Source organism: Leopardus geoffroyi, chromosome D1 (assembly GCF_018350155.1).
Source record: "Leopardus geoffroyi isolate Oge1 chromosome D1, O.geoffroyi_Oge1_pat1.0, whole genome shotgun sequence".
Lineage (NCBI taxonomy): Eukaryota > Metazoa > Chordata > Mammalia > Carnivora > Felidae > Leopardus > Leopardus geoffroyi.
In genome coordinates, this window is record NC_059329.1 from 107,411,872 (window position 1) to 107,439,649 (window position 27,778).

General features: G+C 59.4%; 2 protein-coding genes and 1 long non-coding RNA gene across 11 annotated transcripts in view; 1 reads left to right on the forward strand and 2 right to left on the reverse strand.

Moving 5' to 3' along the window:
• Positions 1–4,791, forward strand: part of MARK2 (microtubule affinity regulating kinase 2) — a 59,144-nt gene extending 54,353 nt beyond the window's left edge. For 6 of the 8 annotated variants that reach the window (XM_045485685.1, XM_045485692.1, XM_045485686.1 and 3 more), the window contains 2 exons: positions 1,839–1,883; positions 2,548–4,791. In XM_045485685.1, the coding sequence (XP_045341641.1) occupies positions 1,839–1,883; positions 2,548–2,908 (406 nt within the window). In that variant the 3' untranslated portion in view covers positions 2,909–4,791. The remainder of the gene's footprint in view (positions 1–1,838; positions 1,884–2,547) is intronic. The other 2 variants (XM_045485688.1, XM_045485691.1) reach the window with 1 other exon arrangement.
• Positions 4,792–4,974: 183 nt separating this feature from the next.
• On the reverse strand, positions 4,975–9,638 carry RCOR2 (REST corepressor 2). Of its 2 annotated transcripts, XM_045485693.1 has the most exons (12): positions 9,511–9,638; positions 8,705–8,761; positions 8,326–8,406; positions 8,051–8,103; positions 7,800–7,961; positions 7,566–7,690; positions 7,405–7,474; positions 7,086–7,301; positions 6,649–6,726; positions 6,421–6,478; positions 6,052–6,281; positions 4,975–5,941 (listed from the first exon to the last, which is right to left on the reverse strand). In XM_045485693.1, the coding sequence occupies exons 1-12, from the start codon at positions 9,635–9,637 to the stop codon at positions 5,627–5,629; spliced, it is 1,572 nt and encodes a 523-aa protein (XP_045341649.1). In that variant the 5' UTR covers position 9,638; the 3' UTR covers positions 4,975–5,626. The 2 variants fall into 2 exon arrangements, with proteins under 2 accessions (XP_045341649.1, XP_045341650.1); XM_045485694.1 differs by lacking the exon at positions 6,052–6,281.
• A 10,594-nt stretch (positions 9,639–20,232) lies between these two features.
• LOC123601889 lies at positions 20,233–27,742 on the reverse strand. Its single transcript, XR_006714284.1, has 2 exons — positions 27,169–27,742; positions 20,233–20,716 (listed from the first exon to the last, which is right to left on the reverse strand). It is a non-coding gene; the product is annotated as an uncharacterized LOC123601889 (long non-coding RNA).
• Positions 27,743–27,778: the final 36 nt, after the last annotated feature.

A 27,778-nucleotide genomic window follows, 5' to 3' on the forward strand; every position in this document is an offset into this window, starting at 1 on the left:
TTCTCAGGGAATTCTCCCTTTAAGATTGTCTCCCCACCCCGACCCCAGGTTTGGGTTTCGGTCGCAAGCATCGGGTTCCTTTCCTGGCCCTTCCCCTTGTCTGTGCATGCGCTGTGAAGAAGCTCCACGACGGTTGCAAGTGCATCTGGGATGGTACCTCATTCTGGGTCTCCTGGTCTTTCACCTTCTCTGGTCCCCTGAACTTCAGGGCTGTGTGACCTCTTGCCCCTGTCCTGTGGATAGCAGGACTTCGGAAGTACTACAGGGACGCCGGGGTCCTAAGGCTCCAGCGTGATGCTTCCAGGCCCAAGGAGCCTTTGCCTCACGAGTGGGCACGGCACCCCCTTCTGGCAGCTCCTGTTAGAACTAGCCCCCCACCCCACCACCACCCAGCACACCTCCTGCCTCCAGCAGGACGTATCTGGACGAATCAGGCCACCTCTCTTCTGGGCTGTGTTCTCCGGATGAGGACAATGGCTTCCAGAGAGCCGGGGGCCGGGATGTTCTGGGGCGGGAGCCACCTACCCCATAGTCCTGGCAAAACAGTGGGAGATCCCGCCCCCTCCCTCAGACATCTCCCTTCCTAGACTGGATCCTGGCTGGGCCACCACCCTCTGGCCCCGTCCTCATCCTCTCTGGAGGCCTGGGTGGGCCAGATACTCAACTGAAGACCCAAGGGCCGGGTTGGGAGCACTGGTTCCCCAAGGCTGTCGGCCCAGGCCCCGTGCTGGGGCTAGGACACCGGCAGGCATGTTGGTGACCCAACTGACTAATGCCATGATGGGGTCTTTAGGCTTTCCCCTTTCCACCCACTGCTCCCCACCCAGCTCTTCACTGCATGGCTAGCTGTTGACTCACAGGCCCCGGTGACAGGGCGCCTCCACCCACAGGGCAGGAACCAGGTGGGGCTGGGGAGAGCAGCAGGCTCCTTCCCCTGCACAGCCCGGGCTCCCCGCTCGCAGTGCGCTGGTGTGCATTCGTGTGTCTGTCGTGTCTTCGTGTTCCTTTTCCGTGTGCCGCTGCCGCTCTCTCTCATCCTCCTCACATCCCTGCCCGCCTCTGCAGTCCCCAGTATCCCGGCTCCAGGCACCCATGTTCCCGCCAGGAGCTGGAGAAGCCGCTCAGCGGGGCCAGACCTCTTCCCCACCCACCCTCCCGAGGTGCTGGCCCTGCCCTGCCCTCTCTCCTCCGTTCTGTACAAGCAGATGGCCTGGCAGCCTGGCAGGCAGGGGAGTCATAAAAGAATGGGGGAGGCGGGCTTGTCCACGGCCTGCCTCGGGCCCTTCTCCCCCTCCCCTTCCCCAGGCACCCAGCCCCAGGCAGTTCCAGCTCTTGGCCCTTTGAGCCTCCCGGGAGAGGCTTCTGTCTACCCTCCCTCCCCCCCTCCCCCCAGTCCAGCCCCTTCCCTTCGAGAGGACCAGGGCTCTGGGGCCTGGGTATGCTGATGTTGAAGACCCGTTCACAGCGTGAGGCCCTGGCTGTGGGCTGGCGGGGGAACTGCCTCATGCTGTGGCTTGTGCTCCATGCGTGTGTCTGCACATCCACACCCCCCTCCCTCCCTGGAGCAGAGGCTCCTTCTCCCCAGCACAGAGCTCTGGGAGCGTTGGGGGGGACAGGCCCCGTGTGCCGGGCTCCCTGCCGGAAAGGGACAGGCGAGCCGCCAGCGTGAGGTGCTGCAGAGCCGTGTTGGCCTGCCAGGTGACGGGCGAGTGGCCTTCGGGCTCGGGTCCCGCTCACCCACCAGTGGCGCCTCACCAGACCCACCCTCGCCTGGGTCTGCGGCGGCGGAAGGAGCGAGAGGTCCCAGCACTAAACTCTCCCTCGCTCTGTTTTTTGAGGAACCTGAATGAACCTGAAAGCAAAGACCGAGTGGAGACGCTCAGGTGAGAGGGCCGGAGCCAGCACCGGCCCTGCCCGGGCCACCGGGCTTGCCACGAGCCTCCTGCTCCCGTCTTCCTTCTGCCACCTGGCTCTTCCTCCAGTGGTTCTGCCCGGTCCCCACCCTCTTGGGACCTCCCTTTCCTCAGAGAATCCCCACACCCCAGCTGATGTATTCTGGAAGCAGGAGCCCTAGGCTGGGCGGCTGGGGCTACAGATTCCTCCCCACCGCCCAGCTCACCTTTCTGGCCAGCCGCTACTCTCTGTCCACAGTCTGCGAACCGCTCAGGGCTGTTGAGCACGTGCTCCCCTTTTTCCCCTGACCCTCCCCTCTTCCCAGAAAAGCATGGAACTGGCGCCCTCCCGTCCCCTGCGTCCCCTGCCGGGGCCTGGCTTCTCCTCACCTTCTCCGCCCTCCCTGAGAGAGAGATGCAGGTGGCGAAACCACCCACCCCTCTCACCCTCCCTCTGCTTCCCCCCCCCCCCCCCACCAGGTCTGCTGCTCCCTCTTCCAGTATTGTCATTGTCGCCTCCGGGCCACCCTCCCGCTCTCCTGTCTGGTCTCCGGGCCCATCTGCCAGGGTGGCTCTCCCGTGGGTGGGGTGCCTCGGCCCCGGGCCTGACACCCCCCCCCCCCCCCCCCCCCCCCGGCCTCTGCCCTCTCCGCAGACCTCACGTGGTGGGCGGCGGAGGCACTGACAAAGAAAAGGAGGAGTTTCGGGAGGCCAAGCCGCGCTCGCTACGCTTCACGTGGAGTATGAAGACCACGAGCTCCATGGAGCCCAATGAGATGATGCGGGAGATCCGCAAGGTGCTGGACGCAAACAGCTGCCAGAGCGAGCTGCACGAGAAGTACATGCTGCTGTGCATGCACGGCACGCCGGGCCACGAGAACTTCGTGCAGTGGGAGATGGAGGTGTGCAAACTGCCGCGGCTGTCTCTCAACGGCGTGCGATTTAAGCGGATATCGGGCACCTCCATGGCCTTCAAAAACATTGCCTCCAAAATAGCCAACGAGCTCAAGCTTTAACAGGCTGCCGGGAGTGGGGGGCGACGGAGGCGGGCCAGCTGGACGTAGCTGCTGGGGCCGGGCTCCGACCCACCTGGGCGAGACTGCAGAGATGGATTGGTCTGTCTCCCCCTGCTGGCGCTTCTCCCCTCCCGCCCTCCTTGGTTGGTTTTTTTTTTCTTCTTCCATGTTTGGGGGGGGGGGACGGGAGACGGTTCTTGCCCCCCAACATTTGCCCCTGCCCAGAAAGTCCCCCCCTTCCCCCCTCTCCCCCACAGGAGGCCAAGGAAGGGGGGGGAGGGGTGGGGGGGCGGGGCTCCCCCTCGGTACTGCGGTTGCACAGAGTATTTCGCCTAAACCAAGAAATTTTTTATTACCAAAAAGAAAAAAGAAAAAAAAAAAAAATCCCAGCGGCCACCTTTCCTCCCCGCCCCATCGGGACAGTTGAGACTGGATCTGTGGGGTTTCCCGGGAGGGTGGCTCAGGGCTGGAACACTCTCAGGCAAGAGTGGTGGAGCTCCCCGTCAGGCCCTCCGCCAGGCCCACTTTGGGCTTCTCCCCTCTCCTTCCCTCCTTCCCCTCCAAGCAAACCACCAGAGGTGGCCTTCCCCTGACCTCGGGCCCCAGGGCTGGAGGCCCGGACGGCCGGGCCGGGGACCGGGGGGCTGGGGGCGGGGCGCTGCGCAGCCCTGAAGTTGGGGGGTGGGGGGCGGCGGCAGCTCCGGGCTGGCAGGCGCGGCCCGGGGCCCCGGCCCCCTCCACACTGTATCCTCTGCCCCTCCTTTCCCAGAGCCGGGCATTTCCTTCCACAAGCTGCTGTGGGGACTTTTGTTCCCCTCCTCAAAAGTCTGTGCCATCTTCTCCCACCCCTCCTGGGTAGAAGGCGGGGCTGACCCCGGGGCCGGGAGAGGGGAGGGGACTGCAGGGCAGATGGGCTCCTCGGCCCCCAGGGGGCCGCCTGGGCTGCTAGTCTCCGGAACAGGGATGCTGGGCACTCTCCATCAGGGGAGAGCCTTTGTCTGAAAGCACAGCCCCTCGCCGTTCCTCTCCCCTGCCCCTTCATTGGCATTAATCTGGGCACCAGCTAGTTCCATAGCAGTGACTCCCCCTCACCACTCATCTCGGCCTTGCCTTTTCTTCCTGACACTGTCGCCCCTCCTCTCAGGAGACACTGCCCAGGGCCTCCACGGGCCCGCTGGCAGGAGGCTGGATAGGGCAGCAGGGCCGGGAGCATCTGCCCTCCAGGGGGTGGGGGGACAGACAGGCCTAGTGACTCCCAGCTTGCTAACCTCCTCGGCCAGTGTGGGAGTGGCTGGTCATGGGCGCTTGGCTGGTGGCGGCCGCCGCATCCCTTAATTTATTTCTCTGCTGTTTCTGTTCCTGAGAAGTTGGGGGAGGGGGTCCTGCCGAGGCTGCCCCCACCCTCACCTGAGTTGTACATTTTTTTTTTTGTGATGGGTTTTATTTTTTATTTTATTATTTTATTTTTTTCTTTTTTTGATTTATGATGACTCCACCCCTACTCATCACCCCCGTTCCCAGCCCAGGCTCCGCGGCAAGGCGAGCCCTTGGGTCCCAGGAAGGGGCCTAGCCAACCTCAGCCCTCCTGCCCCAGGCCCCGACTGCAGGCTCTGTGGGCTCGGGCTCAGGCTCCGACCAAGGGCTCCCCCTCTCTCCCTTCTTCCCTCTCTTCCTCCCTCCCCATCCCTCCTGCCCAGTGGAACAGCCCGGGTGCTCTTCTGAGGGGCCTGGAGGGCATGGCTTGGCTCCCAGAGAGGGTGGTGGCCCGTGGGGGGGCCTCCCAGGCAAGGTGGCCCCTCCCCACCCGCGCCCCCCCCCCCCTCACCCGCACTTAGTTTCTCCTCTGGATCAAACACGTAATAAAGAGAATGTTTGGAATCTGAGCTGCCTCCTTCTGTTTCTTCTCCCAACCGGGCAGGGACCCAGTCCCCATGGGCAAGATGTGGCCCAGCCCGCCAGCCTTGCAGGACAGAATGGATTCCTGTCTGAGGCCTGGGGGAGGCCAGTGCTGGGCCACAGACAGGAAGCAAAGCCCAGGGACCTCAAGGGCAAAAGAGAGCACTCCATGAACTTGGAAGATTTTATTTATTTTTTAAAAACATTGAAAAATAAACCCATGTCTGCATGTCCCCGGCCCTCCTTTCTCTAGGCTTTTGGGCAGTGGGTATAGAGGGCACCTTCACAGCTCCATGGCACTTCCCAGCAGGCTCCGGAAGACAGGAGAGCTGCCCATCCAGTTCGGCCACACTGAGGCCCCAAGGAACCTCTGCCCGCCTCCCCCCTACAGCCCCCTCCCCACCTCGCCCTGACTTATTGCTAAAAGAAAGGAAAGAGGAAGAACAGCCCCTACACTGTCCACTCCCCCATCCTCCAAGCTAAGGTCACTACCCCCTCTACACGAAGGCCACGGCCCAAAGGCCAAGCCCCAGCAGACTAGGAGGCAGCCATTCCAGCCCCAGCCAGGAAGAGAAAAGTACCCTCAGGCCAGTTCAGAAGGCCCCTGAGTCCCCGCCCCGGGCTCGGGTGTGGGGGTGGAGCCTCAGCTGCCAGAAACAAGTGCAGAACCCAGAGGTCCAGACTGTGCCCCCTGGCAGCTCCGGGTCTTCGGAAGACCTGGCCAAGAGCTCTAGTCCCTTCTGTCCTCAGTGAAGCCAGAGGTGTCCAAGGACGGCCAGCCACGGGGTTCTGGAGCCCCTGGCGGGTGGAGGGCCACAGGGCTCAGAGTGACGGTGCTGGAGGCTCCAGCGGGGCTCCAATCAGGGTGGGTGGGGGCTGAGGGCCGGGGCGGGCACTGTGGCGGGAGGCAGCCAGAGCCGGGCGGATGAGAGGTGGTGGGGGCTGGTTGGGGGCCAGCCGGGGCTGGAGGAAACGGCCCTGCTGGAGCGGGGGTGGCTGGCGGAGCAGAGTGGGAGCCGTAGGCAGAGGTGGCCTCAGCAGCGGGGGCGGCTGGGACAGCGAGGTGGGAGGCGGAGGAGGGGGCGGCACGGGGGGTAGCGATCGGGGCACGGATGTCGACACGGACGTGATCTGCACCTGTGAGGGGAGAGAAGGGAAACAGACTCGAGCGTGCCCTCGTCCCCGTCCAAAGACGGAGCCGGCTCCTCTCCTCTCTTCCCGGAAGGGCTTCTTCCGCCCGCTCTCACCTCGTCGTCTTCCTCTAGGGCTGGGGCTGGCAAGGGAGCCCCTCTCCTCGACTCCTCCATGGGGACTGGGGCTCCGGGCGCCCCGTCCTGCTCGGCCTCCCACTCCTGCAGCACCTCCTCCAGATTGAAGCGGCGCCGGTAGCTCACGAAGAACGTCTTCACCTGGGTCAGAGTCTTGTTCCCGATCACCTCGGCTATAGCCCCGAAGTCTTTGCCGTACCTACGGATGGCTGCGAGGGTCAAAAGGGCAGCAGAGTGTGAGCGCCCCTTAGAACGAGCTCCTTCCCTGACCCTTCCCCGCTGCCCCGGCTCCTCGGAGGCTGGGGAGAGATTCCCGGCGCTCTCCGCGCTCCCCCGGGTCTAACCCACCTTGCACGGCCAAGAGCTGCTCATCCGTGGTCCAGCGGGAGTTGAACTTGGTGTTGGCCTGGAGAGCAGGGAATATATCCTCTAGACTGGACATTATGGCAACAGAGGCCCTGCCCTCCGAGGCGATCTTCCCTTTCTGCTCCGCAAGGTGGGGGAGGTGGGGAGGTGGGGGGGTGGGGGGGTGGGGGGGGCAAGCCCCTCCCTCACCCACACCCGAAGCCACCTTACCTCAGGGGGGCGCAGTGGATCGATGCCACCCTCCAGCGCCTGGCGGAGGCCGCTATTGGTCTGCTTCATGCTTTGCACCTGAAAAGGTCAAGAGGCGACACCTCAAACTCTCCTGCCAGAAAGGCCACCGGTACCAACCCTCACCATGGCTCTGCTGCCCAACACAGCTCGTGGCCGCCTCCCCCCCTTCCAGCTCGCTCCTCCCTCACAACAGCTCAGTAGGGGAGGCGCCCGGGTTCTCCCCCGCTCGCTCGCAGACCAGTTTCTATAAAAGATCCAGAAGAGAACGCCGCCGTGACTCAGACGTCTAAGAGGTGGGGCAGAGGCAGGCTCGGCGCGTGCACACCACACACCTTCCGCCTCAGCCGTCGCCGCAACGTACTTCCCTGCTGCCCGCGGCCCGGTCCCCGGGGCCCCTTCTTTCCTCAGGCCCTCACCTGGCGCTTGAGGGAGATGAGCTGCGAGTCGAGGCCTCGAAGCGTGAGGTTGGCAAGGTCTGGGCTTCCTGACACAGCGGTGAGGCCCTCGGGGCTCAGGTACATGCCCTTGGGTGGGCGACGCCGGGTTCGCAGCGGGTGGTGGCGGTACTGAGACCCCTGGGCCTCCTTCTTCCCAGGGCCTGGGCGGGTATTCAGGGGCCGAGAGGGCAGAGGCTGCCAGAGAAAGGAGAGGGGTGGGTGGTGAGGAGCCCAAGGACGAGGCGGGCGCATGGGCAGGGCCAGACCAGCTCGGGTGGGCGGGGGGGGGGGGCCTCACCTCTCTCTTGGGGTCTCCAGCATCTGGCTCCCCCTCACTCACGGCTCCTCGTCCCTCTTCAAGCTCATCACTGTTGACACAGGGACCAAGGAGGGAGTGAGGCAGAGGCCAGGGCCCCCAGAGCTCAGCTTGCCCCGCCCCTGGGCCCCCAGGGCCCCCACCTGTCTTCTTTGTCTTTTCGGCCCCCCAGCCGCCGAGCCTGTCTGTCCATCACGCTGGTCCGGCTGCGGGTCTTCTTCCACGAATAGTAATACTTTACCAGACTAGGGATCAGCTTGTCAGGCAGCTGGAAGGGCAATGCCAGGGGCTGGGACCCACCCAGGACCCTGGGCCCCGGGCGGGCTTGTCAGAACGGAGGGGCTAAGGAACGCTGGCAAGGGGGAATGGGCTTTTACCATCTGCTGGATCCGCTGGAAGCATTTGCCATGGAAGCCAAAGGCCTGTTCAAACAGCACCTTGTCCTCCACAGTCCACTCGTCAGGGAACGGGGTGAAGTTGGCCAGGTCGGCCAGTGACTTCTCTACATCGTGCTTATGCCACAAGAGCATGCCCAGCGCCTGGCCCGGGAGAGGGAACGACTCGGGCTCAGCTGCGCCCGGCACCGTCCCGTCCCCACCGCCCAAATCCCTATGGGGCCGAGGCTCACCTGCTCAATGTTGTAGCCGTGCTTCTCCTTGGCCATCGCAATGTACTTGTCAACTGCGGGGGTGGGAGGGGCCCGGTATTGGAGAAAGGGTTACACCTCCTGACCCGAGCCCGCCCAGATGGGGCTAGGCCCCGGAGCCTGAGCCCCAGGGCAGGGGCTGAACCCACACACCTCAGCCTCCAGCCCACTTGGGAGAAGAGCCGGCCACCAAATGGCACAAACCCAAGCCCCCGGCTCCCAGGGATGCAAACGAACCAGGATCCTGCCCCACTCACGTTTGGCATCTGACACACAGTGGTTGGGCGACCACACCAGCATCCCCTTCAGTTCCTTGTTGCTGTAGCGTGCAGGGCTCTCTGAAAGACGGGCGCAAGAAGGATCGGCCTGGTGGCACTGGCCTGGACCCACGGCCAGAGGGTGGCAGAGGAATGGGGCCTGTGAGGTGAGGCCCAGAAGGGAAGGAGGGGCAGAGACCCAGACAGGAAGGCAGAGCAGGAAAACCAAGCATGCCATGGGCCACCCACCCCCGCCCGCCCGCCCGCCCGCTGGCCTGTCCTTCCAGCGGGCACCAGCCAAGGGCTCCCCCAGGTGAGGCTCAGGGCCAAGCCATGGGCCCTCCGCTCCCCTCCCTTTGCAGCCTGTCCTGCCACTCACCAGGCTTGCACTCCGGAATTACGGCCTGGTAATTGGTTCCAACGCGGATCATGCTGTCTGCGGAGCCAGGGGAGACAGTCAGGACTCCAGGGAGGGAGGACAGGAGGATGTGGCAGGGGTGGTGGCTGCCCTGGGGTTCTCCTTCCTGACCATTCAGGGCCCCCACCTTCCAGAAGGCTCACTTTTCCCTGATCTTCCCCCTCAGTTGCCCTCAGCCACGAAAGAAACTGGAAGACGGAGAGACCCTGCCTAGTCATAACCCATGGGAGGAGGGGGGGGCGGGGGCGGCAGAGATGGGGGGGGTGCCAGGACAAGGGGCCAGTTTAGAGCCCAGGCCAAGCAGAGCCCTTTGTTCTGGCTGGGGGGGGGGGGGGGGGGGGGGGAGGCGGGTGCTGCCCCTAGACCTGGACCATAGCCCCGCAGGGAATCCAAAGCTCCTCCCCACCCCATGAGCCTCACAGCTCGGTGTGGAAGTGTCTTTCCAGCCCCTGCCCCAGCCAGACCTCAGTCCCCTACAAGGTAGCAAGGTATGAGCAGCCCAAACTGTGGAGAGGAGGGCCGCCCGAGTCCTTCAGAGACTGAGGGCAGGGCGGGGGTGGGCAGGACCGCCTCCTTGGCAGCTAGGGGCCCAGCCTCCGGATTCCCAGAGCCCGCAGCCCCCAGGCTGGGGGAAGAAGCAAGACAGAGGCTCCAGTCCTGGAAGGCAGGAGCCATCAGTCTAAAACGCCCGTGGTCAGCAACACTCCCCCCGCCCCACTCGCGTCCCCGGTGCCGGTGCACCTTTAACCCTAGGCCGCCGGGCTCACCGTGCGAGTGCTCCTCCTCGCTGCTGTCATCCTCCGAGTGCGGCTGCCCGCCGTTGGGCGCCGTCTTGGCCCGGCTGCGGGACAGGATCCCGGAGCCCGCGCTCGGCTTCTCCATCACGGAGGGCATTACCCCGCCCAGCTGCCCCGGGGGGCGCGGGAGCCTTCGGAGAGCCGCGGTGGTTGCCGCGCTCGCCTCGAGTGCCGTGCCCGGCCCGGCCTGGAGAGGTCGCCACTGAGGCTACGAGAGGCAGGAGGTCAGCGTGGCTAGGGTCCGGCGGGGCGGGAGCCCTGCGGACAGCTCAGCGCTCGCCGCGACCCCCACGGGCGAGGGCGTCAGAAAAGTTTGTGCAGAAGTGGGGTACGCGGGGGATGAGCGCAAGGTCCGGTGCGGCTGGGGCGCGCTCGCTCTGTACGCTCCACGGGATTGGGGCTCCCTCGGAGAAGTCGGGGCGCCCGGCTTCTGGGGCGCCTCCGAGCCCCACCGCCCTCCCGCCCACGCAGTTGAGCGGGCGGGCGCTGCGGCGCAAGTGGCGCCCCCCGCGGGCTGCACGCTTCCCGGCTGCACCGGGATGCCCCAGTCCCCAGGCGGGGACCCCCGTCCCGACCAGACCCCTGCCCGCGACGGCAGGCGGCGGGGCCCCGGCGGTGGCGGCGGCGGCGGCGGCGGCGGCGGGACGGCGCGCACGGCGCGCCGCGCTGGGCAGAGTTGCCGGGAGGCGGGCGGAGCGCAGCCGCGGGCGCCGCCTCGCACCCTCCCCGGCGCGCTCGCTCTCCCCGCCGCGCTCGGGCTGCTGCTCGCTCGCCCGCTCTCCGCCGCCGCTCGCTCCTCGCGCACACAATGAAGCTGCTGGCAGGGAAGTAGTGCCGGCTGCGGCCTCAGCACCCCTCCCCCAGCCGATGCCTCCGCCAGCTGAACATCTGGCCCTGGGGTGGGAGGGAGGGCCCGGGGGGCGGGGCCTGGGGGCCGGGGCTAGACCTCCAGGGGGTGGGGTCAGGACCAGGGTGGAGAGCGCTTCCCTCTGCGGGCCCCCGGGGCTCCCTGACTTGCCCCTGGGGGGGAGACCCCGCTGCCCCCCAGGAGTAGCCGGGGGTCAGCTCCACCCACGCGCACACCGGCCCCGCACACCAGTGGGCTCGGGTTACTGCCGCCTGCCCCGGGGGCCCTGAGGCCGCCTGCCCGCCCGCCCGGGTGGAGCCCAGCTTTTCCTTCCATTTCCCTTCCTGCCAAGGAACTCCCCGCCCCCCCCCCTTCCGCAAGGGGGACCCCCCTCCCTCTTGCGCCCTTGGGGGCCAGAGCGGATGGGAGGCCGGACAGGCGAGGAACGAATTCCTCCTAGAGCTACTGGGCCAAAGCCTGGCTTCTGGTGCATCTGTGGGTCCCCAGGGGTCACCTCGATTCCCTTTTAAGTGCTGCAGTATGCACCCCAAAACAGTGGCATGAGGGGCTGAGGGCTGGGGAGTGGGAGGTGTTGGGGAAGGTCTGGACTGCAGGGAAGGGGAGGAGCTGGGTCTCCTCCCCACTGGGTTCACTGTCACCCCAGCTGGGAGCAGCATCCCCCTCCCCCAGGACAAGCGCGGGCAGAGTGACAGACCGGGAAGCGGGTAGAGCGGCACAGACGGAGATGGGGGAGGGGGTGGGCAGAGACTTTCAAAGCCAGACCCAGCCACCCTGCCAGGCACACAAAGAGCCAGCGCACACACCGGCGGCGGCTCTGAGCCTGCGAGCTGCGCCCGTGCCCGTCCCCGCCGCCCAGGGCACGTGCTGCAGCGCACACAGGCCGAAGCCCCCGCCCGCCGCCCCTCCCATCCGGAGCCCCAGATTCCTAGACACACCTCCACCCGGGCACACCCCGCTGTGCCCAGACTGAGCCGAGCCTGCGCTAGCACCCTCCTCTCCCTTCCCTTCCTCGGCCACTCTGTAATCAGATTCCTAAATTTAGAAGCAACCCAGGGCCCAGCCAGGGATCCCCGCCCCCACCCGCTGCCTGCGGCCAGGCGGCTGGGGTCCTGCGGTCGGGCCACGACCCGGCTGGGGCCGCCCGGTCCTGGGGGCTCCTGTGGGCGGCCGGGCCAAGTCAGGCACGACCCCACCCGGCTGCGGCGCTGTCGGGCCACATGGGGCCACCCAGCCCGCGGCCACGTTGCCCGCCACACCTCGGGCCAGACCTACGGAGCCTTTTTCCTCCTCTTAAATCATGGATTGGGCACCGAGCCCCAGGGTGGGGAGGTCTGCACAAAGGAGAATAGAATGAATGGACCAAGGGCAGGTCTGACCTAAGGGGGTCTGCTACAAGATGAAAAGAGGCTCCCAGCCTGACCCTCCTGAGTGGCAAGGTGCCACCTCCCGGTGCCCAGCACCTCCAATCCCTGTGCCTGTGCACAGCCCTCTCTTATGATGGAGCCTTCCATCTTGCCCACACCCGGCCGGCAATTGGTCAGGGCCTCAGTTAGGCCCCCTTTGCCCCCACCTTTGCCTTCTTTCTGTACTAATACCTACGGTCGAGGGACCAGACCCTCACCCCCAGGCCTCAGCATCCTGCTTGTTTTGGTCCCTTTCTTCTAGGGCTGCCCCAGGTACCCCCAGCCACTGGCGTCCCTCCTTCTCAGGCACCCCTCCCCCCCCCCTCCGGTAAGAATCTCTTTCTGCTCTCACTTCTCTCTAGAGCCTGGAGCTCAGGGCCAGAGAAGGATTCTGCTCTGGAGGTAGGGGCAAGGAGGGGAGGTTTATTCCTTGGAGTTGGGGGCAGCGGGGCAGTCTCTAGGCCCTGGTGCGATGAAGCGTCGGTCTGGGATGTGGGCCATGACAAGGGAGGAGTATCCGAGGAGTTTGGGGGCAACTGTGGGGGCCACAGTATCCAGAGAGGAAGCATATTCCTAGTGAGCAACCCCCTCCCCAAGGGGCAATGGTGCAGGGTTAGGAGGGGGAGGGGCAAGGCCCCACCCTCCCACCTGCTGCCGCTGCCCCCTCCCCAGCTGGCCCCCTCTTTTGTGCAAAGCCACACAAAGGACAAGGGGCCCCGGCCGGCCTGGCCATCTGCTCCCAGCAGCCTGAAGGCTCTTAAAGAGACAGCACCCCCTCCCTGCCGCCCGGGGGCTGTGGGGCGGGGTGGAGCCACGGCTCCACAGGACCTGATCTCAGTGGAACCCCAAATCCCACCCACTTTTTCCCGGCTCCCCCAGCCTCCAGGTCAGGAATCATCCTCCCCCCACCCCATTCTAGGCCAGGGCGCAGAGGTGCCACGTGGCCAGGAACATGGGGGTGTGGGAGGGGAGAGACACAGAGAGGCAGCCCGGGGACCAGCCCCTCCTCTCCTCCAGCCTTAGGCGGCGGAGGGACCGGCCACGCTCGGTAGCACAGCACTGGAACTGGGGTCCCTCACCTCCCTGAGGCCACCTCTGAGCTTTGTGAGAACCGCTGGTCTCTGGGAATCACCTCCCCGCCATTTTCACTGATGAGCTCCCACTCACCCTTCCTCAGGGAGGATGACAGAACCTTCGTTTTGAGGGCTGCAGGCCAGGGCACAGCCCAGTGCCTTGCAGCAACCCCGAGAGGGGGACACATTTATATCCTGCATTTCCCAGTTGAGGAAACTGAGGCTTTGCTCAGGGTCGCCCTCCCTCCCTCCCACCACCACCGGCCTCCAAAAATCCATGAGCCCTGCCTGAAGCCTGCCTAAGCCTCTCCTAGGCCAGATAGGACTCCTCACCCCTGAGATCCTTGGGGAAGCCAGACTGAATCCCAGCTTGGTGCTTTTGCCACACTGCTAAGGGCCACAAGTTTACATGATTTGTGTGATTGTTTATTTCCTGTCTCCCTGCTGGGCTGTAGGCAGGGATTGTGTCCGTTGTATTCACTGTGTTCTCAGTACCTGGCATCCAGTAGGCACTCAATATTTGCTGAATGAAGAAACGCCAGGAGCTCCCCCCCCCCCCAAAAAAAAAACTTTCCTCTTCCCTGGCTTCCTCTGCCCTCTGCGTGTTGGGCATCTTGCCTCCTCCCACCTCAAGGTGAGGCAGAAGGGACAAAGGTTGAACAGGGATGCTGGGAGAGAAAAGGAGGGTGACCTTGAGAGAGCCACCGGGCCTCCCCTCACATCTCCCTCCTCCCAAAGGCGGGGGCAGCTCCAGCCAATCCTGAACCCGCAGCCCTGCCAGACAGACTGGGACTGTCCCGAGCTCTGGCCCTGCGAGGCTGGCCGCTGTGGTGTGGTGCCTGGGACCCTGGCCAGGCCCTCAGTGGCCACAGCCAAGGGGCTAAGCTCGGGGAAGGAGGAAGGCAGGCGGGAGGGGCCCCCTGGTGGGGGAGGGAGGTTGGCAGAATCAAAGCCGAAACCTGGCTGAACAGTGGGGGGAGCTCGGGGGAGGCGCTTCCCCGGACTGGAGGCCTGGGGGCAGATAAAGCTGGAGAAATGGAAAAGATGGCCTACAGCATAGAAGGAGGGTGGGGAGCTCCCTCAGGGCCCCCACGCTTCAATCCTGCCCCGACAGGAATTCGATTCCTCCTCGGCTCCCTAAGCCCCCCTGGGACTCATTGGAAGGCTGTGTGGCCCCAGGTGCTGCCCTCCCCCTCTCTGGGCCCAGTTAGTAATCCCCTGCACTGGTCCACACTCCCACCCAGGGTTGTGAAGAAGCTGAGAGAAGGTGACAGAGGTGACAATCTGGTGCTTGTCACTGCCTCAGCGCAGTGGCCGCGCGAGGAGGGAGGTATAGGGAGTGAGGCAGGCGCATCTGTGAGTGGTGCTGGGGGAGGGCAGAGCAGAACCGGGCAGGAGGTCAGCAAGGAGACCCCAGGCTTCCTGACACCCACGCCGAGGAAATCTGACTCCCTGAGCAAAGCAGGAACTGGGGAGGAAGAATCGGCAAGACCTTAGTTCAGAGAGACACGAGAAGGCGACAGGAGCTCCCTGGATCCTTGAGGGGGCAGCTTCCAGACCCTGCAGCCAGCTCTGTTTCTCCGGAAGCCAGGAAGGGGGCCTCCCCCGGCCCTCACCTGGGCGACAGCCGGCGCCCTCTGGCGGTGACAGCATGGACCAAGGGGTCCCACCTCAGCCTGGCCATCAATGTCCTCCCAGGGAGGCTGAGCCTAGCACCCAGAGGAGCCCATGGGGGGGGGGGGGGGGCGGGGTAAGTGTATGGGATCAAGATCCGCCCCCCCCCCGGGCCATTTGGAGTTACTGAGCTTTAGATCCGATCCCCAGCAAGCCTCCTTGGCCCAGAGCCACCCAGAACCTCCCAGAACAAAGTCAGGTGGAACAGAAACCCCTAGAGAAATGGCAGAGGAGACCAGAATAGCAGGGAAAGTGCTGAAGCAATATGCAGGCTATGGGGAGCTCAGGGGAGCTCAGATCGGGAGTGAGTGCTGGCTCCACGCTTCTCGCTTGCTGTGTGGCCTGAGGGGAGATACTTGGCCTCTTTGAGCCTCCATCCATCTCGAAAAGAGAACAATAATGCTGACCTCTGATTATTAGGAGGATCCGACATCATCTCGTGGACTGTAATTAGAACCTCCATCAATGCCAGTTTCCCTCTACAGCTAGTTTCCCTCTCGAGGACCCCCCAGCAGGGCTGGAAACCCCCTCTCTGCTCTGAGGTAGCCCATGCTCTGTGGACCACCTGAAGGCCATTGCCCCCCAGGGCTCCTGGGTCTGACCTTGGAGCTCGAAGCTCTTCCTCTGTGGCGTGTGACCCCTGACATCCTCCTTCAGACTTACCCAGCAACCACTCCAGATTCCTGCCTGGAGTGGAGTCTGATCTCTAATTCATCACACACACACAGCTGGATACAGATTCTTTTTTTTTTTTTTAAGAGTAAAAAAACTTTTTTAAGGTTTGTTTATTTATTTTGAGAGACGACACACACGCACAAGTGGGGGAGGAGCGGAGAGAGAGGGAAACAGAGAATCCCAGGCAGGCTCTTCATTTTCAGGGCAGAGCCTGATGTAGGGGTCGAACTCACGAACCACAAGATCATGACCCGAGCCGAAGTCAGGTGCCTAATTGACTGAGCCACCCAGGCGCCCCAAGATTTTTTTATTTTTAAGTAATGTCTACATCCAACGTGGGGCTTGAACCTACAACCCTGAGATCAAGAGTCATATGATCTACCGACTGAGCCAGCCAGGCACCCCTGATCCTTTTTTTGGGGGGGGGGGGCGCCTGGGTGGCGCAGTCGGTTAAGCGTCCGACTTCAGCCAGGTCACGATCTCGCGGTCCGTGAGTTCGAGCCCCGCATCGGGCTCTGGGCTGATGGCTCAGAGCCTGGAGCCTGTTTCCGATTCTGTGTCTCCCTCTCTCTCTGCCCCTCCCCCGTTCATGCTCTGCCTCTCTGTGTCCCAAAAATAAATAAAAAACGTTGAAAAAAAAATTTTAAAGTAATCTCTACACCCAGTGTGGGACTGGAACCCACGACTCCAAGGTCAAGAGTCGCATGCTCTTCCCACTGAGCCAGCCAGGTGTCCCTCTGGATACAGAATCTTAAATACTGCTTGGATCATGGCCCACTCCTGCTCAATAACCTCCCATGGTTCCCAGTTGCCTTCCAGGCAAAGTTGGAACTTCTCTCCCAGCCCAGGACTCGAGGGCCTTCTCGCCTGTTTCTGATCCAGCCAAGCAGGTCTGCTCACCATCTGCTGAGCCGTACCTGGTGCCCCAGGTGCCCCAACCACCCTGCAAACACTGGCCCAGCCCACCTGTTTGCACGCCCCATGCCCAGCCCCTCCCTTGAGACAGCTGGCTCCTGTAAGCAGCTCTGCCCTGACAGGGCTCATCCAGGGCTCCTGGCCTCGCCGCCCAGCACCTTCCTGCCCCCTCACGCCCATCCCTCACCACCCCACCTGCTGCAAGGCTCTTAGCACCTGACCTTGCCTCCCACTTCCAGAAGAATTGAGGCCATCTGGGAGGAACCCCGGCCAAGGCCCGCCCTCACGCCCAGAGATGCAGTTCCTTGCCTCTCCCTTCCGATTGTACCTGCACCTTCCCTCCTCAAGGCCAGCTCACTCCCAGGCTCCCACATCTCCCCCTCCACTAATGCACACGCACACACTCCTGAGTCCTTGGTCCTCATGTACCTCTCCTCCCTCATCACCGTCTTATCCCTCAGAACATCAGCCTGCTTAAGTCCCTCATTCCTAACCCGCCCACACACACCCAGACACCAACACACACACACACACACACACACACACGTTCACCTTCAGCTACCATTTCAGCTAAGCTACTGCTGCCTTTTCTCTCTCTCTCTCTCTCTCTCTTTTAAAGCTGGGCGTCTTAAAAGAGTTGTTCACACCCTTTCTCCTTGTCTTCACCTCCCACTCACTCCCCAACCCACCGCAGTGCTGTTTCACCCTCTGCCATTCTGGCACAGACTGTTCTTGCCAAGGTCACCAGCGGCTTTTATCTCTAAACCCAAAGGACCTTTGGCAGGCCTGGTCTCCGGCCACCTCTGCCCAGGACTGGGCAGAGAGGGCACATCCTCCTCCTGGACGAGAGCTCCCCACAGGCTCCCCTCAGGCTTGCCTCCTGCTGATGCTTCAGGCCCAGGCCACATCCTTAACTCCTGGGCTATGGACTCTCCAACCTCCATCTACCCCCGTCCCAGGCTCTGGACCCCCGTATCCAACCCACCAACTGGCTTCTGGACATCTGCCTTCAGATATCTTCCAGGTACCTCACGTTCAGCCCGTCCAAAACAGATCTCAGCCTCTTGACCACACATTTGCATTGCCTGCCCTGTTCCCGCTTGCCCTTTCCACACGGGGACCCGGAGGAGAACAGGGGAGTTGCCCTGACTCCTCTCCTGCTCCCCTGTATGCTTCGTGCATCAGCCAAGGTGATCTTTCTCAAATTCAGTCCGATCAACTCAGTCCTCTGCTTCCCGTTACCCTTGGCTTAAGTTCACGCTCCTGAGCATGACGTTTCTGCTTCAAAATCTGACCTCCTGACACCCATGCCCCTTTTGCCTTTCTTTTTTAAGGGTCCACGTGGTGCTGTGGGGTCGATCCCCAATGTCAGCCTTTCCCAAGACCCTGAATACCATGACTGATTGAGAAAGGGGACTAGCAGAGCAATCAGCACGTTAGAAATATGGGACGAAGGCCAAGAAGCTGAGCCAGGAGTGTTGGCCGTTGGCCGCCATCTTTGATCCCCAAGGAAAGCCAACACTGTGGAGGGCACCACAAAGAGATGGAAAAAAATGGTTTCTCAATGACGTCCCTTTTTTTTTTTTTTTTTTTTCAAAACACTTTTTTGAAGTTTATTCATTGATGCAACTCCAGTGAGGGATGGGCAGAGAGAGAGAGAGAGAGAGAGAGAGAGAGAGAGAAAATCCCAAGCAAGCTCTGTGCTATCAGCACAGAGCCCGATGCGGGGCTCGAACTCCTGAGTCGTGAGATCATGACTTGAGCTGAAATGAGGAGTCCCACGCTTAACCTCCTGAGCCCCCCAGGTGGCCCAGGAAGAGCCAACTTCTTATGATAACATACCAGCCAACTTATTTGAGTGCCCGTTGTTTGTTTCCAGCTGCGTCCCCAGATCCTAGATCAATACAAACACCTAGTAGATGCTTGATAACTATTGTCGAATACGTTAGCAAATGAATAAACAAATGAATGCTCGCGGGTACCAGCCCGCAGTGTGCAAAATGCCTCACCTAACACCCCCCCCACACACCCCAGTAATCCTATGAGGTACGTACCCTAACGATCTTCATTTCACGGGTGAGGACCTCAGGCTTCGCGAGATGCCAGCTTGAAAGTGGCAGAGCTGGGACCGACCTCAAGCCGGCTGATGCCAGAGGCCTGTTTTCACATCCCTGTGTCCACAGCCTTTCAGTGAAGGTGCCTTTGCCTGCTCCCCCTGGTAAGGAGGAATAATAGCCTTTTGATGGTGGTGTGGAGGTCAGTGGTCACCACTGCCAGGGCTCAGGGGTCGCCACGACCCCGGGTGCCTCTCATCTCTCAGCTCTGTCTCTTGCATGCATCAGAAGGGTTCCCCCCCCACCATGGGGGTGTCCGGGTGGCCAGGCTAGTCAAGCGTCCGACTCTTGATTTCAGCCCAGGTCGTGATCTCGTAGTTCATGAGATCGAGCCCCCGCTCAGGCTCTGAGCTGACAGCACGAAACCTGCTTGGAATTCTCTCTCTCTCTCTGCCCCTCCCCTGCTCTCTAAATAAATAAATAAATGAACTTAAAAAAAATAATAAAAGGTTTCCCCTCATGATCAGTAAGTGGCTACACTTACTCCAAGCATCCCATCCTTGGAGGACAATTTCCAGAGTGGGGAGGGGAAGGTCACAGAGCCAGGGTTTTCTCCTTGGCATCTTTCTTGATCAGGGAGAAAAACGTTTTCCAGGGATTCCTGAGCAGGCCCGTGCTCCTTAAACCAATCCTTGGGGAAAAGATTCCCATACTTGGATCAGAGCCACCATGGTTGTGCCCCAACACACCTGACATGACATCCAGGGGTCTCCACCCATCAACTGAACAGAGGTGGGGCTCTGTTAGCAAGGAAGAAGGAGGCATGGCTGTTGAGTGGAGAGGCAACTCTCCACCCCCCACCCCTCCTGATACAGCACCCTCTCTATTACAGCCTTTAGAAATACTCATTGCCTGGGGCGCCTGGGTGGCTCCGTCAGTTGAGTGTCCCAGTTCAGCTCAGGTCATGATCTCAGGGTTCGTGAGTTCGAGCCCCACATCGGGCTCTCTGCTGTCAGCAGAGAGCTCCGTTCGGATCCTCTGTCCCCTTCTCTCTCTTTCCGCCCCTACCCCCTCTCTCGGCCCATCCCCTGATCTCTCTCTGTCTCTCTCTGTCTCTCTCTCTCTCTCAAAAATGGATAAACATTCAAAAAGAAAAGAAATACTCATTGGCTGAACTCCAAACAAAAGAAAGAGGAAGGGGTAGGAGGTGGGGGAAGTCTCCTTCTTGGCAGACATGGACTTTGGACCTGAAGTCATGGCCCCCAGGTGCTCACCTTTCAAGATGAGACCCCCAAAGAAGGCTGTAGCCCGTTGGGGCCCAATGTCTGCAGGGACCGATAACCTGAAACAGGCAGACAAGTGGTGGATCATGAACTGTTGTAGGTTAGATGTATGGAGTCATTCATTCAACAAGTGTTTATTGGCCATTGTCTCCTCCTCCACGAAGTCCGGATAGGTGGGCAGACTGCGTGGAGATCGCCGATGAGGAGATTCTGAGTCTGCACTTTGCTTCGGCAGAAAGGATGCCAAGAGGGATTAGTAATGTCTGCCGTGAGCACAAAATGGGTGGGGGGAGGCAAAGAGAAGGAAAGAGGCCAGGAAACAGAGCGAATTATGGGCAGAAAGACCTTGAGCCCAAAGACAGGGTCAGGTGTTAGAGGCTGAATTGTGCCTTCCCCCCAAATTCCTGTGTTCGGGTCCTAACCCCTAGTACCTCAGAATGCAACCTCATTTGGAGATAGGGTCTTTACAGACACAATAAAATTAAAGTGAGGTCGTTAGGGTCCAACAGGACTCCTCCAACAGGACTGATGTCCTTATAAGAAGGGGAGGAGCGCCTGGGTGGCTCAGTCAGTTAAGTGTCCGACTTCGGCTCAGGTCATGATCTCATGGCTTGTGAGTTCGGGCCCTTCGTTGGGCTCTGTGCTGACAGCTCAGAACCCGGAGCCTGCTTCGGGTTCTGTGTCCTTTTCTCGCTCTGCCCCTCCCTCGTTCATGGTCTGTCTCTCTCTCTGTCTCTCAAGAATAAATAAAACATTAAAACATTTTTATTAAAAAAAAAAAAAACAAAACAGGAGAAGGGGAAATTTGGACACAGAAAGTCATATAAGGAGCATGCCATGTGATCATGAAGAACCCCAAAGCTTCTGTGAGTCAGAATCTCAGGAATGATTTCATTAAGCGATGCGGCCTTGGGATCTCCCATGGGGTTGCCATCAAGATGTTGGCTGGGGCTTCAGTCATCTTAAGGCTTGACCCGTGTGGGACAATCGTCTTCCAAAGTGGCTCACTCACTTGGTTAGCAAGTTGTGGCCTGCTGTTGGCGAAAGCCCTCAATTCCTCACCGTGTGGACTTCTTCACGGTGCTGCTTGTGCGTCCGGAAAGCATGGCAGCTGGCTTCCTCCCCAAGAGAGCGATTCCAGAGACGCAGGCAAAAGCTTGGTCTCCAGTTTCATAACCTAGTCTTGGGAATCGCACGCCGTCGCAGTATTTTATTGTCACATAAGTCAGCCCTAGTGGATGCGGGAGGGGACAGTATAAGGGCATGAATGCAAGGAGGTAAGGGCTCCGGGGGCCATTTTGCTGGCTGGCTGCCACAGGCTGGACAAAAGCTCTGGTGCTGTAGAAGGTTCTAGGAGCAAGACTCATGAAGAGTCTGATAGATGGGGCTTGGGAAAGATGGAGCCTATGGAGCGTGTGGGTTTCCCAGGACTGTTCGAACAACATATCTCAAACTGGATGGCTTAAAACAATAGCAATTATGGGGCGCCTGGGTGCCTCAGTCAGTTAAACATCTCCCTTTGGCTCAGGTCACGATCTCATGGTCTGTGAGATCGAGCCCCACGTTGGGCTCTTGTACTGACAGCATGGAGCCTACTTGGGATTGATTCTCTCTCTCTCTCTCCCTCCCTCTCTCTCTCTCTCTCTGCCCCACCCTCGCTTGCTCTCACTCTGTCTCAAAATAAGTAAACTTTATTTAAGTTTATTTTTTATTTTTTTAAGTTTATTTATTTATTTTGAGGGGGTGGGGGAAGAAAGTACAGGTCATGGAAGGGCAGAGAGAGAGGGAGAGACAGAAAATCCAAAGCAGTCTCCACGTGGTCAGCGCAGAGCCCCACGCAGGGCTCGAACCCACGAACCGTGAGACAATGACCTGAGCTGAGGTCAGATGCTTAACCAACTGAGACCCCAGGCGCCCCGAATGAATAAACATTTTTTTTTTTTTAATTTGAAAAGGGGAGCCTGGGGGGGCTCAGTTGGTTGAGCAGCATTCAGCTCAGGTCATGATCTCATGGTTCGTGGGTTTGAGCCCCATGTCGGGCTTTGCCCTGAAAGCAAGGAGCCTGCTTTGGATTCTCCGTCTCCCTTCTTTTCTCTGCTCCTCCCCCGCTCACGCTCATGCTCTCTCTGTCAAAAATAAATACACGTTAAAATTTTTGTGAATATTAAAAAAAATATAGCCATTTTCTCACAGTTCTGGAGGCCAGAAGTCCCAAAACAAGGCGTTGGTGGGGTTGATTCCTTTTAGAGGCTCTGAGGGACAATCCTTTCCATGATGGCTCCCGGACATCTGTCTTCCTATGGCCACCTTCCCTGTGTGTGTGTGTGTGTGTGTGTGTGTGTGTGTCAAACCACTCTCCCCTTTCTCATATAAGGACACCAGTCATTGAATTTAGAGCTAACCCTAAATCCAGGAGGACCTTCTTCTGAGGCCCCTAACCTAATTACATCTGTAAAGACCCTATTTCCAAATAAGTTCACAGGCACAGGTACCAGGGGTTGGACTTAAAGCGTAACTTTTGGGGCGCCTGGGTGGCTCAGTCGGTTAAGCGTCCGACTTCGGCTCAGGTCATGATCTCGCGGTCCGTGAGTTCGAGCCCCGTGTCGGGCTCTGTGCTGACAGCTCAGAGCCTGGAGCCTGTTTCAGATTCTGTGTCTCCCTCTCTCTCTGACCCTCCCCTGTTCATGCTCTGTCTCTCCCTGTCTCAAAAATAAATAAAACGTTAAAAAAAAAAAAGATTTTAAAGCGTAACTTTTTGGGGACACCGTTCAAGAAGCGTCTCTGTGGAGGGAGGGAATGGTCGATGCCATGACCTACTGTCTCCACCTGCTTTGACTCAGCTGTCACCTCTAGGGAGCTTGCTACCTTTCCTTTGTGCCCCATAGCACCTTAGTCCATCACCATCACTGCCACCATTATTCCTTCAGCTAACATTTGCCGTCAGGCACTGAGCTGGGCCCCAGGGCTACAGCAGCGAGAGATGCCAAATTTAGCGTGCAAAAATATGGGGCAGGGTGTGGGAGGCCACGGGGCTTGAACTCGTGACTCTGAGATCAACACCTGAGCCGAGATCCAGAGTCAGACGCCTAATTTTTTTTTTTTTTTTGATGTTTATTTTTGAGAGAGACAGAGTGCGAGCGGGGGAGGGGTAGAGAGCGAGCCGGAGACACAGAATCTGAAGCAGGTTTCAGGCTCTGAGCTGTCAGCACAGAGTCCGACGTGGGGCTCGAACCCACAAACCGTGAGGTGATGACCTGAGCCCAAGTCAGATGCTGAGCCGACTGAGCCACCCAGGTGCCCCAAGAGTCAGATAGCTTAAGGACTGTTCAACCATGCCCAGTGTGGAGCCTACTTTGAATAGATAGATAGATAGATGATAGATAGATAGATAGATAGATAGATAGATAGATAGATAGATAAAGTGGCACCCGGGGTAATCTGAATTGCAGATAAAGAGTGAGTTTAAGTTTGGCCCATGTATTGTATTTGGCAACCCTGACATCCCAGCCTCCGTCAGGGAGAGAAGGCTCCGAAGACCTAAGCTGGGACCCCAGGGGTAAAGACAAGAGAGGGTTTCTGGTGAAGGAAACAGCAGGGCCAAAGTCTTGGCATGGAGAGGGGGCCCTGGCCAGGTGGGAAGGGGCCAAACATGCAGCCCCTAACCCCTGATGGAGGCTGGGACCTCAGAGTGCTTAACTGGCCCGACCAGATGTGCACTTTAGGAAAAGGGGGATGTGTGTGGCATTGAAATGCCAGAGAAAGAAGAGTGTTTCAAGGAGGAAGGAGTGAATAGCAGGCCAGATGTTGCAGGGAGGTCCAGAAAGACAGGGACTGAGACCCGTCCATTGGGAAGCTGCCGGAAGCATTGGGCAGAGGCTTCCGCGGGGTGCTAGGAATAGAAGCCACCTGCAGGGTGAGCGGCGTGAGAGTCAGGAAGGTAGAGATAAGGTGGGCCACTTTTTCCGAAAGTTTTTTTTGCGGAGGGAGAGAGGCCTGAAAGCAGGAGAGAGCAGGGTTGAGGAAGGCGGGGGAGGGAGGGAGGAGTGAAGGGAGGGACCCTGAGGGGATGAGGCCCAGCCCAGGGAGGTCTGGCCCTGGAGGAGGCTCAGCTCCTCAGGGGGTCGGAAGGGAGAAGGTGGGGGCGCTTTCAGATGCCTTTTGGGACATCCCAGGACTGTCCTCTGCCAGTCCTGACGGGGGCAATGTCTAAAGCCTGCCTCTCCCCAGCCATGCAGTGACACGCGTGCCACTGGGGAGGTGTCTCCCCAGCCCGTGCCCCCCCCCCCACCCCCAGTACAGAAGACGACACAGAGCACAGGCCATCTCCTGTGCAAAAAGGAATGAATTTGCACAAAGCAAATGAATGAATGACTAGTTGAGAGCAGTTGAGGGCTGTAGGGCAAGAGGAGAGCAAAGCAGGGCGAGGGAGTGGCTGGAGCTGGAGGAAGAAGGGTCCAGAAAGTGGGTGGGAGGGGTGCAGGGCCTGAGAGAGAGGGGCAGAGTGTCTCCATCCAGAGGGGTGTGACAGGAGAGCAGAGCAAGATGCCTGGGGCGGGTGTGTGTGTGTGTGTGGGGCTCATGAGGCAGTGTAGACAGCCTGGTCGAAAGAGGCAGAGGCTTGTCGGGGAGGGGAGGAAAGGAGCGGTGGGTGGGGTGGGGAGGGGTGGGGAGATGAACTTTTGCACCTTGGAAGGGAATTCCTTGGTCGCCCTGGGCCATGCTAGGTGCCTTCCTTATTCCTATCTCCTTTAATCTCATTTAATTCTCCCAACCTGTCTTGGAGAACGTCCAGCCGGTGAGAAAACGGTCGCTGCGGGTAGTCTCACTGTAGGAATAAGGAAACCGAGTTTCTGGGTCTCGAGGCACCTTGCCTAAAGTCTCAAAGCTCCCAGGGAGCAGAGAAGGAGTTTAAGCCCAGGCTGGTCTGACTCCAAAGCAGACTCTGTTCCACCACCACTCGAGGCCCAGGAAGCCCTGAGCAGAGAAGAGTCCACAATCAGGTGGAAGGATACTGATGTAGGGCAGGAACAGGGCATTGGACCTTCTCAGGCCTCTCACGGGGCCCAGATGATGTCACCTCCCCAAGGGACTGCTGGGCTCACCTCCTGGGCTTTGTCAGATATCCCGCAAATTCCAGCAGCCTGGGGGGGAAGGTGGACCCAAGAGTGAGGAGTGGCACAAGAGCCAGCGCATAAGGTAATCGTGGAGGCAGATATCTGGTCCCTCAAACAGCTGACCTTGAAATTCAAAGTGGGTAAGGAAACAAGAAAAGCCAAAACAGGGTGGGGACTGCTCAGGGTTGCAGGGGGGGTGGGTGGGTTGAGCCTGATTCCCACCTTGCCCCTCCTCCCTCTGTAAACACCCTTGCCCACTCCTTCATGCTTCCCTGGCTCTGCAAATACTGTTCCCGCCCCTGGAATCTCCTAGCCTCCTCCTCCTTCAAGGGCAAGTTCACAGGGCCCCTCTTCCCACCCTGGCCACTCTCCTCCCACCCTTAGCTCCCTCTTCTGGTCCCCAGAGTACTTGCAAGCAAATTTTCTTTTTTTGCTTTTTTTCTTTTCTTTTTTAACTTTATTTATTTTTGGTACTCTCTACACCCATTGTGGGGCTCAAACTCATGACCCCGAGATCAAGAGTTGCAGGCTCGGGGCACCTGGGTGGCTCAGTCGATTAAGCGTCCGGCTCTTGATTTCTGCTCAGGTCGCGATCTCACGGTTCATAAGTTCGAGACCCGCATCCGGCTCTGCACTGACAGTACGGAGCCTGCTTGGGATTGTCTCTCTCTGCCCTCCCCCACTTGTCCCCCCCCACCCCCGCCCTCAAGATAAATAAGCATGGGGGGGGGGGGAAGCAAGAGTTGCAGTCTCCACCGCCTGCGCCAGCCAGGCGCCCCTTCTGACCGAGGAATAGGATTCAGGTTGAAGATTCATTCATTCCAGTCTACCTACATTCCTCTCACCGTCTCCTCAGGCTGGAAATACCATCACGCTGGCTGCGCTCCAATTTGTGTCTCCTGCCTGGACCTCCCCCCTGCTCCGAGTTCCAGACTCTGATCACCCCACATTTCTGTGTGAATGTCTAAAAGACATCTCAAACCTGACATGGTCAAAACAGAATTCCTGATCTTCCCCAGCCCCACCCTCGTCGTGTTCCCTCCAAAGCTGCCCGGGTCTCTGTTGAAGCCGCTGCACTTTCCCAGGAGTTCAAGCTCAAAAACACACCAGACAGACCCTGACTACTACTCCCATCCCCACTGCTGTCCAGCTGGTACAAGCATCATTGATTGCTCTTGCCTTTGATTGGAGCAATGGCCTCTGCATGGATCCTCCTGTGACCTTGACCCTACACTGTCTTCTCAACTCAGTGGCCAAGAGCACATAAGACACTCCATGGCTCCTCCACGCAGACTCTCCTGCAGTGTCCCAGCTCGCTCTATCCCAAAGTCCTTTAAAACCTACAGGCCCTAGGGAACCCGGCTGGCTCAGTCGGTAGAGCATGTAACTCTTGATCTCAGGGTCATGAGTTCAAGCCCCATGTTGGGCGTAAAGCTTACTTAACAACAAGAGTACAAACCCTGAATGATCCTCTCTCTACTTGTTTTTTAAAAAAATTTTCTTTAACATTTATTTATTTTTGAGACACAGAGAGAGACAGAGCATGAGCAGGGGAGGGGCAGAGAGAGGGAGACACAGAATCCAAAGCAGGCTCCAGGCTCTGAGCTGTCAGCACAGAGCCCGATGCGGGGCTCGAACCCACGAACAGCGAGATCATGACCTGAGCCAAAGTCGGACACCCATGCTTCCTTACTTCCTTCGGATCTTGACACAAATGTTACCACATGCTTACCTTCCTTGAGTATCCTAGCTAAAACTCCAAATCGTGACCCTCCTTATCCCCCTTCCCTGCTTTATTTTCCTCCATAGAATCGATATCATCTACCTTATTATATATTTTTGCCAGTTTATTTGGTTTATTATCTGCCTCCTTTTAGAACACAAGTGCTGGGGGCGTCTGGGTGGCTCAGTTGATTAAACGTCCAACTTCAGCTCCAGTCATGATCTCGAAGTCTGGCCCTGTGCTGACAACTTGGAGCCTGGAGCCTGCTGTGAATTCTGTGTCTCCCCCTCTCTCTCTCTCTCTCTGCCCCTCGCCCGCTCACACTCTGTCTCTCTTTCCAAAAAATAAATAAGCATTGGGGCGCCTGGGTGGCGCAGTCGGTTAAGCGTCCGACTTCAGCCAGGTCACGATCTCACGGTCCGTGAGTTCGAGCCCCGCATCGGGCTCTGGGCTGATGGCTCAGAGCCTGGAGCCTGTTTCCGATTCTGTGTCTCCCTCTCTCTCTGCCCCTCCCCCATTCATGCTCTGTCTCTCTCTGTCCCAAAAATAAATAAACGTTGGGGAAAAAAAATTAAAAAAAAAAATAAATAAGCATTAAAAATTTTTTTTTTTTTTTTTTAGAATACAAGTTCTGTGAGGTCAGGCCTTTTCTGTTATGGCTGTTTGCTTTGCTGTCGGGAACAGTGCCAAGCCATGGTAGGCCCTCAATAGATACTGTTGAGCACTTGTTTTGGGGTCATCACTGCACTGAGCACTGGAAGATGGGATAATGAGCAAAACCTGACCAAGTCTATGAAACTTAAGTCTCGGTCAGCGGTCGTCTAATTTTCGCGAGTATGACCCTACTTGCGGAGCTCGTGGAAGATTGACTCCACCCCTGGAGTTCTGGGGTAGGACACCCGGTAGGACCCAGGGGTGTATACAGTGCATTCAGCTTCCCAAGTGATTCTGATGCAAGGGGTCACGCTGGTCTGCTGGGACAGACTGAAAGTCCTATCGTTCAGGACACCTGAGGTCTCATTTCCACAGCACCATCCATTAAACAGTGTTGCTTGCCTGTCTCCCCTCTAAACAGTGACGTTTTGGACTGCTCGTCTCTGTGTCCCCTGGGTTCAGCACCGCGTAGGTGGCAGTGAATGCTTATTGAGAGAGCGAATGAATGAGGAACGAACAGTTAGACGGATGAATGAATAACGGGACTCCGGTTAGAAAAGGAACTTCGAGAGTTCAAGATCTAGAAGGCGGGAACGTTTCCAAAGAGTTTCCCTGTGCCCGAAGGTGGCAGGAGGAGCTGGTGTTTCCGAGGTCATGACGCGTTTGCTCCTCTGCGAAGGTGCCCCGGGCCGGGCCGGGCCGGGCCGGGCCGGAGCGGCCGCGGGGAGGCCGAGCGCTGGGGCAGCGCTGCCACCCACCCTGCGGCCTGGCAGCGCTCTGCTCAAGGCCAGGCGCGGCCGTT